This window comes from Diabrotica undecimpunctata, chromosome 6 (genome assembly GCF_040954645.1).
Source record: "Diabrotica undecimpunctata isolate CICGRU chromosome 6, icDiaUnde3, whole genome shotgun sequence".
Classification (NCBI taxonomy): Eukaryota; Metazoa; Arthropoda; class Insecta; order Coleoptera; family Chrysomelidae; genus Diabrotica; species Diabrotica undecimpunctata.
In genome coordinates, this window is record NC_092808.1 from 16,630,983 (window position 1) to 16,647,246 (window position 16,264).

Here is a 16,264-nt window from a genome sequence, read left to right on the forward strand (position 1 = left end):
TGTTGTTTTTTCTGTATTTGTACGGGCTCAGGTCATATCTATTTTTCTTAAAGGTGAATTTGATATTCTCGGTCGTTTAAATTTTTTTGACAAGCTTTCAAAGATATTGTGAATACATCCCACTATGATAAGGTGCTTTATACCGATGCATCCCGAAACGCAGATGGAGTTGGCTGTTCTGTCACTACAGTTGATACAGTGCTGCGACAATACCGAATATCAAACGAATGTAGCGTATTTTCAGGAGAACTCTTTAGTATTTCAAAAGCTCTCGAGTTCCCTTTTGACAATCATCAAAGTGTAGCTCTGTGTACCGATTCCTTATCCGCAATTCAATCGTTAAAAAATATTTACAATCAACATCATTTAGTACAAAAAATATTAGAATCGATCCATCTCCTCACTTCCCGAGGGACTTCAATAACAATAATATGGGTGCCTTCTCATATCAGCATCCAAGGAAATGAGATGGCTGACAGCGCTGCAAAAGAAGCATCAAACAGCTCCAAGAAGATTTAAAATCAAAATTCAAAAGGAATATCCAAGACAAGTGGCAGAAACTTTGGATCACCAAAAACACAAAGCTCAGAGAAATACAACCTAATGTTTACAGCTATTTATCCCTAGCATCTCTGAACAGAAAAGAAAAGATAGCAATACGAAGATTGAGAATAGGACACACACGTTTGACACACGGTCATCTTATGTCCTCTACAGACCAACAGTTATCACTGCAACGATATTCCTATCACCGTCAAACACATCCTCACAGAATGTCAGCACTACCAGGCCACCCGCATTGCCTACAATATAACCCATAGTCTAGAAGAACTTCTGAACTGTTCAAGCCGACTCAAGAGCCTAATAGACTTTTTAAAAACTTCTCAATTGTTTAACAAAATATAATTTACATAATATTTTATTCTTCACAATTGTAAACTTTGTATCATAACTTTGTAAGTACTATTGTAAACCTTTGCTCCCGTGTCAATGACCTAAGATGTTGAGACACGTTAATTCGAAATAAAAAAAAAAAAAAAATTTTTTTGTAGCTTTCCATATAGAGTTTCCGTAGAATGTCATGGCTGCGCAACCTGAGAGAGTGGTACGGATGTACATCAAATGAACTGTTCAGAGCAGCCGTCTCAAAAGTCCGAATAGCTATGATGATTGCCGACCTCTGCCGCGGAGATGGCACTTGAAGAAGAAGATATAGAGTGGTCTTCATGTGACAGGTTCGAAACATAAAACTCGAAAGAGTCGTTTTTTTCTTCATGTAATGCTCTATTTAGTCTATGACTTATCCTGTTAAGGTACGTTTTATTTAGCGGATTTCTCGTTTGTTGCCATATGCGTCGAGCTCTTCTTTTTTCTGCTACAAGTTCTATTATATGGAGGGGGGTATTATGGTTTTCTTATACACTTCTTTGGCGCTTTGGTGTTGCTTCCCATCCTGTTGTTTGTAACTGTAACTGTTGTTAAATAGTCTACTGCTTTCTCTACGTCTTAGTTTTCTTTTATTCTTATATCTAGTCTAATCTTAATATTTACAAGATTTTGGAAAACATCCCAGTTTGATTCTTTAGTTGTGAGTTTGGGTGGCGGTGTTCTCCATATTATGTGTGGGCTTAACGTTATTATTATTGTACTGTGGTTTGATGTTAAAATGAAGTTTGACTTTATTCCACTATCGATGTCAGCTATTCTTTTTGTTACAGCAAAATCTAACAAATCTGGGATTTTCTTGGGGTCTGTAGGCCAGTATGTGGGTTCTCCCGTTGATAAGTATTTTAAGTTATTTTGTTGAATGATATTCATTAATACTCGACCTTTAGGCATGAGTAATCTGGAACCCCATGTGGCGTGTTTGGCATTCCAGTCTCCTACTGCTGTGAATTTGGATCCAAGAGTTTGTATAAAATCATGAGACTCTTCGCATGAAACGGGATGTCTAGGTAGGCTGTATACTGATGCTACACTGAGAGTGGGTTTGTTTCGATTTTAATGATTGCTATTTGGACTTTTTCCGTAATATAAGGTTGGACTGCACAGTGTTTAATTTTTGATTCAATAATAACGGCAGAGCCTGCATGTGCTCCTCCCTCTGGATGGTTTGCATAATACACAGTATAGTAAAGGTATGTCAATACCCGTTCTTTGTGTGGCATGGCTTTCAGATATTAATAGAATATCTATATTATTCATTTTTAAAAACAGTGATATCTCTAGTATATGGTTTGAAATACCATTAGCATACACGACGCAATTCGTAATAACGTGAAAGCTATTTTGTTAATGACTGTAGTTAACATGGCCAAAATACTGCTATTTTGGTTTAAGAGTTGAGAGAACATATTTTTGAATTCGTTTAGGAAATTTGATAGTTTATCTGGTAATTCATTGTTATTTTTGTTATCTGCATTTATGTTTCCAATGGCAGCATCTCTATAATTGATTCTGTTGAAATTGTGAGCATGATATTGGGTAGATATATTTACATTGGGACTGTTGACAGGATTTTGAGTGGTGATTTGTTTTGTCATTGTATCTGACATTTAGTAGTTCACGATAAACAAAACATTTTCTATAATTTTAGAAGGATGGTCACCATTGCAGTGAGTAAAAGTTGCTCGCGTGTTTTTTGGTTTCTTGCAGTCCTTTGTATTGTGTGATCCAATGTATTTTACGCAATTACATATATGGTTTTGCATAGTTTTTAGTGTGACCATATTCTTGACATCGTGTACATTGTGGTATATTTCTTTTAATTCTCGGTGATTCTACCCTTATTTTACAATGTTGTATATACTGTAGTTCAAATATTTCTTTGTTGTTCGTTTGAGGCTAGGGGTCCACAAAAAATAATGTTAATGGTTCACCGCTCAATGTTTGTCTGACATTTCTAATGTTCCTTACCTTATTACCCTTTTCTGGATTTCCGCTTTTATTTCATCTATCGGTAAGGAGGGATGTAGGTCTCAAATAACTGCTCTCTCTTTCTTAGGTTGGTATGTATGGTGGACGATGTTTTCCTCTCGCACGTGATGTATTAATTTTCTGTAGGATTCAGGTGTATTTGGTAAAATTTTTATTGTGTTGTTTGTTAAGGCTTTAGTAAAATAAGTTTCTACTTCTATTGCTTGAGCTAAATTATCTATCATTTTGCTATAGTCATTCACGCCATATATAAATATTGTAGGGGGTTTTGAGACTGGTGGATTTTTATTCGTATCATTACTGAATTTTCCTGTGGAAATGACTGAAACCTATTTGAGAGTGTAATTTAAGCTTCTTTGTCTTTTGAATCTTCACGTTTAAGTCTTTGTTTTTATCTTATTGTTTGCCATGGGTGTTACTATTTTGAGAGTCTTCATGTTCTTCATCTGACATCGAATCAACACTGAGAAAAGTAAAAAAATGACTTGTACAGACTTTAATTCTTTATTAATAAAAAATAATAAAACAACATATCACAAAATTAGATCTCTGGGAATGCACTTCCAATCAAATTCTTTCCTCGGTATCTGAATGTGTAAGTCCTAATAATAAAACGATTGCCATTCAACTTTAGAGGACACACTCTGTCTGGTCTCAGGATAAAGCAGGTTGAATATAAAGCCATTTCGAATTCAGGACTGGTACCAATAAACATGGAGTTTACTGGTTTATCTACACCATTGAGAGTAAAATGGAATTTAACTATATGCCCTTTCTGCAAAAAATACAAGTTTTAGACACATTTATAATGTTTTTTTTATCTTTATACATTATTTGTACAATTTTAACGAATTAATTGAAATGAAAAGTAATTCATCAAAGTAAAGCATTTAATTCCTAGCCATCCACTGCCATCTTTAGAGCAATGATCAAATTTCAGAAATACCTCTACAAGAGAGGGATCTAATCGTCAAAAAATTCTTTATCAAATTTTAAATTTTTTTCAAAATTTCATTAAAAAGACAGCACAAAAAAACATATTAAAAGGTTTGGTTATGATACGGATGCAAGCACCCATGCATCTCGACATAGGGAAATAAGCAAAAATGACTCTGTTCAGGACTGTGACAAATCCAGGTATATAAAAGAAAGGGCGTCTTTTTTTAATTATTAACAATTTAATGAAAAAGACAGTCAAGATTTGATTTCACGTACAAAGCATCTATGTATCTGTTTATACGTATTTCGCCCTAATAAGGCTCATCAGAACAGATTTTCATAGGCGTTCTCAACGTGAAAAATAAATCTTTCCTGTCTTTAAGAAGCAACACTAAAATGGCTTCGAAACGGACGCAATAGCGACATCTGATAATAAATCCGTAAAATAGTTTCGAAACACAATTCAGATTTCTGCCTTAATCTGAGCCTTCTAAAAATTGCAAGGCAAAGCAGACGTTGATAAAGATGTTAATAGAGACATGGGGAATCTAAAATTTGCATTCCACGACATGTCTCCTCAACTAAGCAGAAATCATTAGCGAATTGGTTTCTTGTACTCATACAGAGTAGATCCGAATAAAATGAAAAAGACAGTCAAGATTTGATTTCACGTACAAAGCGTCTATGTATCTGTTTATACGTATTTCGCCCTAATAAGGCTCATCAGAACAGATATTCATAGGCGTTCTCAACGTGAAAACTAAATCTTTCCTGTCTTTAAGAAGCAACACTAAAATGGCTTCGAAACGGACGCAATAGCGACATCTGATAATAAATCCGTAAAATAGTTCGAAACACAATTCAGGTTTCTGCCTTAATCTGAGCCTTCTAAAAATTGCAAGGCAAAGCAGACGTTGATAAAGATGTTAATAGATTAGGGCAGAATGATTAAGGCAGAAATCTGAATTGTTTCGAAACTATTTTACGGATTTATTATCAGATGTCGCTATTGCGTCCGTTTCGAAGCCATTTTTGTGTTGCTTCTTAAAGACAGGAAAGATTTATTTTTCACTTTGAGAACGCCAATGAATAGCTGTTCTGATGAGCCTTATTAGGGCGAAATACGTATAAACAGATACATAGACGCTTTGTACGTGAAATCAAATCTTGACTGTCTTTTTCATTTTATTCGGATCTACTCTGTATGAGTACAAGAAACCAATTCGCTAATGATTTCTGCTTAGTTGAGGAGACATGTCGTGGAATGCAAATTTTAGATTCCCCATGTCTCTATTAACATCTTTATCAACGTCTGCTTTGCCTTGCAATTTTTAAAAGGCTCAGATTAAGGCAGAAATCTTAATTGTGTTTCGAAACTATTTTACGTATTTATTAACAATTTAGTGTAAAATATGCCATTTTTTTTTTATTCTTTGCTTACCATTAACAATGTTTAAAATGGCGATCGCTAAAAGTTATAAAATTAATTGAAAACTACAATATAAGGTAAAACCGTTATTTGTTTATAACTATTGTAAAAAATCAACCTAGGAATTTGTTGTTGTCTTCAAAGTTGGGTATTGTGGTCCTTAACAATCCCTCAAAATTTCAGATCGACCCATCAATTAGTTTAAAAGGTGTTTTATTTGTTTATCCCAGGCTTCTTTTTGCAATAACATTAATCAGAAAATAATGAAGACACGGTAATTCTACGTAAGTCTACCAGATGCGTGAACACTTAAAAAATCCAACATTAAAAACCTAGAAGCATTCGAAATATGGTATTACCGACGTATTTTGAAAATATCATGGATGGATCGCAAAACAAACGAACAAGTTCTCGAACAACTAGGAAAACAATGCGAAGTTTTAAATTCCATAAAAATCAGGAAATTGGAATACTTGGGGCACATCATGAGAGGTGAAAAATACGAACTACTAAGGAATATAATGCAGGGTAAAATCAAAGGCAGAAGAAGCGTTGGAAGACGTAAAATCTCGTGGCTACGCAATCTCCGTGAATGGTTTGGATGCAGTTCAATTGAACTATTCAGGCGCGTAACCAACAAAATTATAATTGCCAGAATGATTTCCAATAGGAGCGGAACTTGAAGAAGAATACCAGATGAGAGTTTAATGGTTAAATTATCAATATGTATCAAAAAAAGTTTATACAACGCAAAACCCTTGTGCAAAATTACGGTTACTTTTGATTTATAAACATTGATACTCATCACATATTTACACAATATAAAGCAGCCTATGATTCTGTGAATAGAAGAGAAATGTTCAAAGCAATGAAAGAGCTAGGAATACCAAATCAGTTGGTAAATTTAATAAAACTAACTCTTGAAAAAGTTGAATGTAGAGTACGAATGCAGGGGAACTGTCTGAACCTTTTAAAACAAAATAACGGACTGCGCCAGGGAAACCCTCTCTCCTGTATAGGTACTGTTCAATCTGGCTCTGGAAAAAGTAATACGTATGTCACAAATCACAACTACTGGTTCAATAAATAATAAATCTGTGCAAATCCTTGCCTACGCTGATGATATCCATATTCTGGAGAACGGAAAACGCTGTACGAGAGACGTATGTAGCATTAAAAGAATCAGTTACAAACATGGGTTTAATAATAAACACCAACAAAACGAAGTATATGAAAATAAGCACACAACACCATACTGGAGCATGATATTGTAGACTAAAACCAATTTCTGAACAGGTACCTTACGCAGCTCCTCGATCTTAATAAACTGAGGACCGACTGCTTGAGACTTGATTTTCGAGAATTTCCGCTTCTGTTACAGCATAGCTGATCACAAGCGGTTCCTTCTGATCTGAAATTGGTTCGTTGTCTGTAGGCGATCTTGATGAAAAGATCGTCCGATATTCCCTTTCCACTGTTCTGATGTCGGGGTATACATCGATACCCTAGAGAGGCTTGTCATCTATGATCGCAAGAGCCAGAGCGGATTTATCGGCATGAAATCGTGTTTGGGTCTAACGGTATCGTTGAGCCCTTTCACGTCTATTTTCTATAGTCGGGGCGTTGTAAGCTGTAAGCTTTCGATTTTTTCAAAGTTGTATTGTGAGATTTTGGCTGCTTTCGCTTCCCGGCACTCATAGTAGTAAATTCTGTGGTTATATACTCATTTAGCAGAAACCTGAGGCCCTCACGATGTGGCTCAGCATTCGTGAGTTGAGTATATCTAAAAAGTTCTAATTACATTTCCCACCGTCCGTTCTTGCTTGTGATATAATCGTTGATATAAGAGGCAATCGCCACACAATCTCTCACCGGAACGGGCTCATCAACCTCGGGGTTCTGCACACAAGCGGACGTATGTTCACCGTGCTGACCCACGTTGTTGAGCACAGGGGCGAGAGGGTGTCCGATTGACCCTGAGCCGGTGTTCTCACCGGCGAGGTTTCTCCCTTCGAAGAGGCATAGTTCGCGAAAGTCTCGATGTTAGAAGGTCCAGCGACGGGACTCGTAGATCGATTCCTACGTCGCTCTTCCTCCTTGAGATTTTCGAGAAATTCCTTGTATTCGGGCTTAACCCGGGCACGTCGAATCTGCTCCTTAGTATTATTCGGAAAAATTTCCATCAAATACTCAAGGATGAATCAGCCTTCGTACCGAAATTCCTCCTGCCCCATCCGGATGAGATCCTCGTCGGTGAATCTCACCAGCCTATTGGGATTCCCGTACTTCCGCTCGAGCTACCCGTTGTACGCATCAGGATGAGCGCGGCGCATGTGTTGACGCACACCCTAGTACGACTTAAATGCACGCTAACAAATGCCGCAGAAGTTGTCATCATCTTGTCTGGATCCTCGGTAGCGTAGCCTCCGTATGTGAGTATTCATACCGGCCTGCGTGGCGAAGTTAGTACCGCAGATGCAGATGACCATCTCGTTCGGTGGTAGTTAATGACTGAAAATAATACTACCGCAGAAATAAACCACAGAATTTGCACGGCCAACAGATGCTATTTTGGGCTCAATCTCCTCCTTAAATCCACAATTATATTGAGAAATACAAAAATAAAACTCTACAAAATAATAATACGCCCAGTCCTAACATATGGTTCAGAAACCTGGACTCGAACAAAAAGTAATCAAAACATGTTAGGACGTTTCGAAAGAAAAGTACTAAGGGAAATCTATGGAGCAGCGAATGACAATGAAATGTGGAAAAACTTCGAACTTTATAGAATATACCAGGAACCTGATATTGTAAAACATTAAGATAGGACGTCTGAGGTGGATAGGGCTGTAATGCGGATGGAACAAAATGACCCAACTAGAAAAAAGTCACTAAGCCAGGTGTGTGACGCTCTCTCTAAAATGCAGTCAACAACGTTATATTTCGCTATTTCGCGCGATATTCAAAACCCAGTATAAATCAACAATTTTGTAAAAAAAACTATTTTTTTCTTAATAGTTATGTAAAATATTCTCTTGTTATTAAATGTGCTATATAAATCGATTAATATTTATTCTCCTCTTATGCACAACTTGATAAAACCAAACACATACTGAATCAACGCCTTGAGATTTGCTAAGTTATATCGAAGGAATAGCCTTTACAGTTCCATGATCGTAAAATATTTGGTACTCTACCCTCTGAGGAATGGAATCCAATAAGCTTTCCCACAAAACTAGTGCAGCATACAGCAAAGTTTCCACCATACAATAAATTGTTAATAATTAAAACAAAAATGCCGAAATCTCTGCAGAAAACATATAGGTATCTATCTATATAAAAAGCTGGAACGACAAGTCACACTGTTTGTCCGGTAGGGTAACTACGCCACCTAGGAAAGAAATAGATAATATCACACATTTCATATAGGTACTTACGCCGCCCAAATCGATTTTCTTCATATAACCCAAATAATTAGCATGATTCTTGTTCTCTTCTTCGTTGAAATATACCCAGTTATGTAATCCAGAGACTTGGTTGTTTTTTATCTCTGCCAAAAAGACATGTTCAAATGCGCTTGAACCAACCTTTCCTCCTTGCCTTGAATACATACTAAACCAGATAAGATTCAAGAGATCTTTAAATTCTTGGACATCTCTTCCTATTTTTCCTGAAAATTGAAAATACCTGAAAATATCCACCCAGTTCTTGCACTGAGGTGTTGATATAATATAAAAACTAATGTATTGAATTATCTAACCTTTACTCATGAGAAAATTCCTTGTATATTGCATCACAGGAGTTTGAACTATGTCATTCAACAGATCTCTCTCTTCATTCTTCTCTTGTTGTGTAGAAACTTCATTTTTGTTTGCTTCCAAAATGTAGTTATCATATAAAGGCAAAAGTTTTGAGACTGTAGACAATGAATATGCTGCGGGACTTACAGACAAAAGCCTAAAAATTCATATGTTTACATAATTTTAGGTTTTTATTTATTAAATTGGGGACCTGAGGATGAAAAGTCGGTAAAAACTATTTTTTTAAACACCAAAACTTAAGCCAATTATCACAAAATCCCCACATGAATCACCATTAATCCCCAAAATCCAATTTAATTCTGCACTGTATGGAAAACATTTTTATTTTTAGTTTTATAAAAAAAAATTATTCTTTATAAATAGTTCTGAATGATCTAAAACCAGAATACAATCATCAGATATTAAATTTTTCCAGTCATATAGGCGCTGTGTCAAAAAATATTAATTTTATGTAAGAGTCAACAATATCCACAATTCATATTTTTTGGCAAACTGGGATTGTATTTTAGGTTTTAGAATAGGCAGAACTTTTTCATAAAACTAAAAATAAACAAGTTGTTTCTCATATGGTGCTGACTTAATTGGACACCCTGTGTAAAAATAAGTGAAAAACGAGTTCCCAACATCTTATTATACATTTCGAAAAGTATTACTCATTTTAGGGAAAAATTGTGTCTATAAAACACAAAATTAATTTTCCTATAACGTAGGTAGGTCTTTGCAAAATTAAAATATTACGTCTGATGCAAATGCAATGAGGTATAAGAGAGTTTAAAAAGTTTAACAATTATTTATAACTATGCCAAACGTAACTGCATATAATTATTCCCCATTATGACCTAACGTAATCTGTGCAAAGCAAAATCAGTATTTTTGAATTCTTTTTACAAAAATGGTGATTGCTTTAAAAATTTTGATTATATTATAACTTTGACAAGAAATATGTTATTTGAAACTTTTTTGTAGGTATTTTATCTGCTTTTACGATCCACTACGAACCGATTTCTTGCTAACAAGAGGTTACCACTAAAATGAAGAAGTCTTATCACAATGGCTAGTCAAGATTTAATAACTGTTCTTAGGATTTGGTTATAGATTATGAAAATTATGAAATAACACACACTACCTATTAATTGTCAAATTATTCCACCCTGAGAAGGTGTTGAGTACTCTGATCATTTCTGTTTTAAGTGAAAGATTTTAGTTAAACTGAACTGAAAAAAATGTTCCTGTTCTTTTGATATATTCTATTCTGTATCTAATATACTATAACTAACTTAAGTAATTAAATAAAACACGCCCTTCCGGTACGAATCTATGGAGGAGTATCACCAAGCCGCAAGCCCTTATCTCTTGCTGTACTGCTCCACCATAGGCTGATCAGACACCAGCATATTCTAGTCCTCAATTATTGGGGTATATTTAAACAATTTGGTATTTCTATAACTACACAATAATTATAGTCTTATAGATAAGATACAAAGAATTGCCTAAAGAGAAAATTTAGAAATTACTTACTGCAAAGGAGCTTCATCTCTAGTTGATCTTGAAGTAGTAAGGCCTTGCCAATTAATAGTAATGTACTGAGCAGCATTATTAATAGTATCTTTATTTAAAAGATCTTCTGAGAATTGACGTAATTCATTATCATCAACTTCTATGTTAGAATTAGGACTAGATCCTTGGTTAGTTCGTCTAGCATCTTCTGAACCCGTTAGGAAAGACCCTGAAGAAACAACAGTATTTACTCCAGTAGGTCTCACATAACTACCCCTCTGATTATATGTATTTTGGTTTGCCCTATTTACACTACTATCAAACCTAGGATAATTCACATTTTGTTCCCTTGCACTGTTATATCTTTGTTGGTTATATGAATTAGAATTTTGTGAAACTGGTCTAAAATTTTGAACTGGTACATTATTGTTTTGATTACTTAACTGAGAGTTACTTGGTGAAGTATTTCTCACCCAATTTGGCCCATTATTTGGACGAACCCACTGAGGTGCCCTAGTACTTTGTAAATTGTTCTGTTGGTTTCTCTGACCACCCAATGCTGGCCATGGTGTGACAAAATTTTTGTCCTGAGTATTATAATTATAACTTGAATTGTTCAAATTCTGCCAAGGATTTTGCTTGATATTTCTATTTGAGTTATCAGCACCTGTGTAATATGTGATAAATATTTAGAAAGATATTATTGATGATTGGTTAGTCAAGGTGAATGTTATATCATATGATAAAAATATTTATTATATTGAAAAAATGAACATATACTATTTGGATATGTTGTATTTCAACTAGAGTAGGCCATAATGAAAAGATTATAAGAATTATAATTAATGAGATTATAGTTCAAGAGAAATAGCTAGGATAAGGGCATGCCAGCCAACTATAAAGATATTAAATCAGAGTCACCTTGAAAAAAAGGGGTAGACCATAAAAATTTCAAAAAGGTTTAAGTAAAAATCTTAGCTTTACATTAAATGTTCTTTACTGATAAAGTAAGAATGTGAGCATGTATATGAGAATGTGACTTTTCTTCTAATGTAATGTCTTGGTTCTTATAATCTGATAAATCGCTAACCGTTTATATATTTAAAAATATGTTTAATGTCTTGAACAATGAATAATAAAATTACATCAATTTAACTTACATAAAGCATTTGATATAAATATTGTAAAAATAAATATTACTGTTGTCCTTGTAGACATCTTAGGTTGTCACAAAGGTTGTTCTTATGTTTAAAAAATTAGAAAGATCGTGTCATCCTTTAATTTTGCAATTTAGAAAATTATCAAAATCAAAACAAATCCCTCTCCCCTCTTTTGTATAAAAAAACGTTAGACAAGGACGATACAATACAAATGCCTATGCTTAGACAAAGAAAGAGAGAAATATCCTTGTCGTGAAGGTTTTTCCCCAGAATCAAAAAATTGTTTCTTATTCTAGGGTTTTTGCAACTATTTGGCACTACTTCTTACAGGAATCTAGGATTAATGGATTATCAAAGTCTTATTGGCAACTATTTTTCTTTTTTTATCTATTGTAAAGTACTATTTTATAAAAGATATATTCCTTTTAAAAGTAGGTAAACTGTCATAACGTATTTTGTGTTGTCTATGTCTAAGTGATGAATATTTGAACATAAAATCAAAGAATATATTAGACGCATATTTATATTTACTTCTATATTGTTTGATAATATTCCCAGATTATTCTAAATAAATATTTTTATCATGTTTCCTAATACAGTCTTTGAAGTTTACTAGGGCATTTGATAATTCTAATATCGGTTAAAGTAAATAAAAATAGCCGTTACTTAGTTACGTTAAAGATGCATAAATTAGAAGACATTCAACGATAATCATGATTATTTATACCTATTCTGTTTACTTCTGCACAAAAAAAATAAAGAGATGAGAGTTTCAGAGGTATAGAAATTCATAGAAATAACAAAACAACGACGTTTCTTAAGAAATGACAAAAGAAGTACTTATACCTAATTGCTGATATGAAGAAGAGAGTGCTGCAATGGAGCAAATACATCCTAAAACTGTTAATTGATGAAAGAGGAAAATGGCCATAAGAAATAAAGGAAGATACTGGATCACCAATACTACGACGTCACGTAACATATGCCATCGAAAAAACAAAATATAACAAAGCTACTCAATCAGACGATGGCTCTATCGAATTAATAAAATTCATTAATGAGAATGTAATCGAAATTAAACACTTAAACTATTTAAATCATGAATGTGTTGCTTGTGTGAGTCCATTTCAAATAGGTAAAAGAAATAAATTAGACTTAGGTACTCACAATCAATTTAATTTTACTACCCAAAACGACCGGTTTCGCTTTCTAAAATTTGCAAAGCATCCTCAGGTCATGTGGTACAAAGTAAATTAAATGCTGAAATTATGAACAGCCCATATTCGGGTGCTGTCTTATAAAGATATAGATCAAAAAAGTTATAGTAATTATGCCAATATTACATGTCTGTGTTAGAAAGCGAAACCGGTCGTTTTGGGTAGTAAAATTAAATTTATTGTAAGTCTAATTTATTTCTTTTACCTATTTAAACTATTTAGTTGATTACCAGACTGGCACAATCCTCAACCAATGACTGCGTTACCCAAAAAGATAGTATAACAATCTGCTTAGACTGCAGGACAATAACGTTAATCCCTTAAAAAAAAACGGGTGTGGCCACGTGTGGCAGTCCAGTGGGACTGCCGGTAGAAGTTATACTTCTATACACGCGTTCGCCGTTACAAATTTATATGGAAGTCAATCTGCACAATCATTACATTATGTAATGCTATAGGTAAGAGAGAGCAGAAAGAGAAAAATAATTAGGTATATAGGTATATGGTGCATCGTTTGCTGTATATAAATATTTGACCTGTAATAGGAGTATAGTAAATGAATGATTGAATTAATATTTTAATGAAAATATATATTTTTATTTTCATATATGTATAAAAGGAGTTGAATACAAAAACATTTTTTTACACATACTCTGCAGTAAAATTCATTGTTTATTTTGTTATTAATATAAAAATACAATACAATACACTGCAACATAATTCAATATAATAATACAATACAAATTAAAATGCAATATTCATAAGTATTTACAAATGACAATATACATAACTTACTTACGTATATGTTTAATTTACCATGATAATAATATTAATAAAAAATAATATTAATAAATATGAAATATATTTACAAAAGGAATATTTTATTCTCGAGAGAGAAAGAGAGAGAGAAAATATATCTTCTGTCTCTCTCGTACCTATATCTTACATATATAATGATTTTGCCGATTCACTCCCGTACAAATTTCCAACGTCGAACGCGCGTATAGAAGTATAACTTCAAAAAATGTTTGTGGAAGATAAAAATAAAAAACCAACAACTTGGATTATGTTGTAAATTTTCATTTTATTTTAAAATTTAGCATTTTTGCGAATATTACATATATTTAATAAGACTAACGTGAGGTTTTTAAATATTTCAAAAATAAAAAAGGAAATTCATATTGTGATTCGAACTCACATATACAGTCCATCTAATTTAAATACCGTTGCACGTCATTATCATTGACACATTGACAGAGATCGAAGTTGACATAGTTGTCAAAGTATAAAAAAATCCTGAATCCATTTTAAATCAAATAGGTCACAATTATTGCAAAAGTGGATTATACAACAAAACAAATTAATATTTAATGTAAATAAATAGAAACAAAACAAAAGTTAATAAATAATCTTGTTAAAAACAATTTAATCAGCTTGTATGCGTCGTATAAAGGTGTAAAATGGAATACTTAAACAAAAACAACACTTTCTTCATTACTTATTAACATTAGTCAACACCGCAACTGTCAAATAAGTGTTACCAATTGATGCCAAAATATCACCTTCGTTCGATTACAGTTCACAACAACGAGGTGCTAGGAAGAATGAGTACTGAGAGAGAACTCCTAAATATTGTAAAAAACAGAAAAAAAAGAGTTATCTAGGACATATTTACAGACGAGAAAAATACAACTTCCTACGACTTATAATGGAAGGGAAAGTGGAAGGAAGAAGAGGTCCAGGAAGAAGAAAATGCTCCTGGTTGAAGAATGTAAGAGACTGGACAGGCATGGACACACATTCGATACTAAGAACAGCTCAAGATAGAGAGCAATTTGCTGTAGTTATCGCCAATCTTCAGTAATGGAGAAGGTACCTTAAGAAGAAGATGTTGATGTTAAGCTCCTACTCTTCTCACACTCTATAATATTCACTAAATCTTGCAGCTCTTCTAAATTGTCCGCTATTATGGCCTCATCCTTAGCATATCTTAGGTTATTAATAGGAAGAAAATTAACTTGGATGCCTTTTGATGCCTGTCTTACGCCTTTCCTTATCTTCATTTTTTCTGCGTAGACCCGTTTTTTGATTCCAATATAGTTGTTAAATCATTCTCATGTCTTTGTCATTGAGCCCAATTTCGTTTAACGTCTGTATCAATACTGGATATAAACACCAGCAAAACCAACTGGAGCAAATCTGTATGTGAACCAAATGAGAATTGAACGTGTCTCACAATACAACTACTTGGGAACTATAATTAATGAGTCGTGGGACAATACCCAAGAGATTAAATGTTGCATCGAAAAGGCAAAAAGTGCATTCTTGACTATGAGTTCTGTGTTCAAGGGCCATGAACTCACCCTAGAAACAAAAATAAGGCTCCTTAAATGTTTTGTGTATTCATTGCTTCTGTACGGAGTAGAAACGTGGACATTGAAGGCGGAAACTCTATCAAAACTTCAGGCTTTTGAGCTATGGTCTTGCAGAAGGATCCTGAAGATACCATGAACAGACAAAGTCACCAATGAAGAAGTACTGCGGAGGATAAACACAACTGAGGATTTGGTCAACATCGTGAAGAGCCGTAAGCTGCAGTACTTGGGACATATAATGAGAAATCAAGGCAGATACGAGCTACTTTAATGCATTTTGCAAGGTAAAATTGAAGGAAAAAGGGCCCCAGGACGAAGAAGAATATCCTGGCTTGCTAACCTGAGAGCATGGTATAGAAAGACCTCAACACAGCTATTTCGTATAGCAACCAACAAAGTCATCATAGCCAGAATGATCGCCAACGTTCGGAACGGACAGGCACCCTAAGAATAAGACATTACTTTATTTCTTTGTACATTTCTTCTTTCTTTCATTATGTAGAATTCCGTCTGTGCTCCAACTTTTCTTTGCTTATCGCATTTTTTTGCCCTAGACCATTTTTTGAAGCCTTATGTATACTGGTTTTGAAGTTTTCCTATTGTTGTTCTATATCGTCTTCTTCATGCTTAAATTAGTGTTCCTAGATCTCTCGTTTCATTTTTGTATAAAACCAATTTAGAAATAATTTTACCTCTAAACATGAATTCACCAATTTGTGGGTTATGGTTGGAGTTAACGGCTGCTCCAAGGTAAGCGGCTACTCTCTTAAAGCTGTTCTGGAATCGTTCGTTTACTAGGATGAAATCAATTTGGTTCTTAACTACATATTGTTTATTGTTTTGCTGGGATTTTCATGTATATAATATATAATCTTCAGGGTGGCAG

The 16,264-nt window shown here is 34.0% G+C and overlaps 1 protein-coding gene across 2 annotated transcripts; it reads right to left on the reverse strand.

The window, feature by feature from the left end:
* Positions 1–3,422: 3,422 nt before the first annotated feature.
* On the reverse strand, positions 3,423–11,966 carry LOC140443193 (endoribonuclease Arlr-like). 2 transcript variants are annotated; one of them, XM_072534307.1, is made up of 5 exons: positions 11,787–11,966; positions 10,648–10,855; positions 9,069–9,265; positions 8,746–8,978; positions 3,423–3,712 (listed from the first exon to the last, which is right to left on the reverse strand). In XM_072534307.1, the coding sequence occupies exons 1-5, from the start codon at positions 11,842–11,844 to the stop codon at positions 3,479–3,481; spliced, it is 930 nt and encodes a 309-aa protein (XP_072390408.1). In that variant the 5' UTR covers positions 11,845–11,966; the 3' UTR covers positions 3,423–3,478. The 2 variants fall into 2 exon arrangements, with proteins under 2 accessions (XP_072390408.1, XP_072390407.1); XM_072534306.1 differs by having other exon boundaries at positions 10,648–11,293.
* Positions 11,967–16,264: the final 4,298 nt, after the last annotated feature.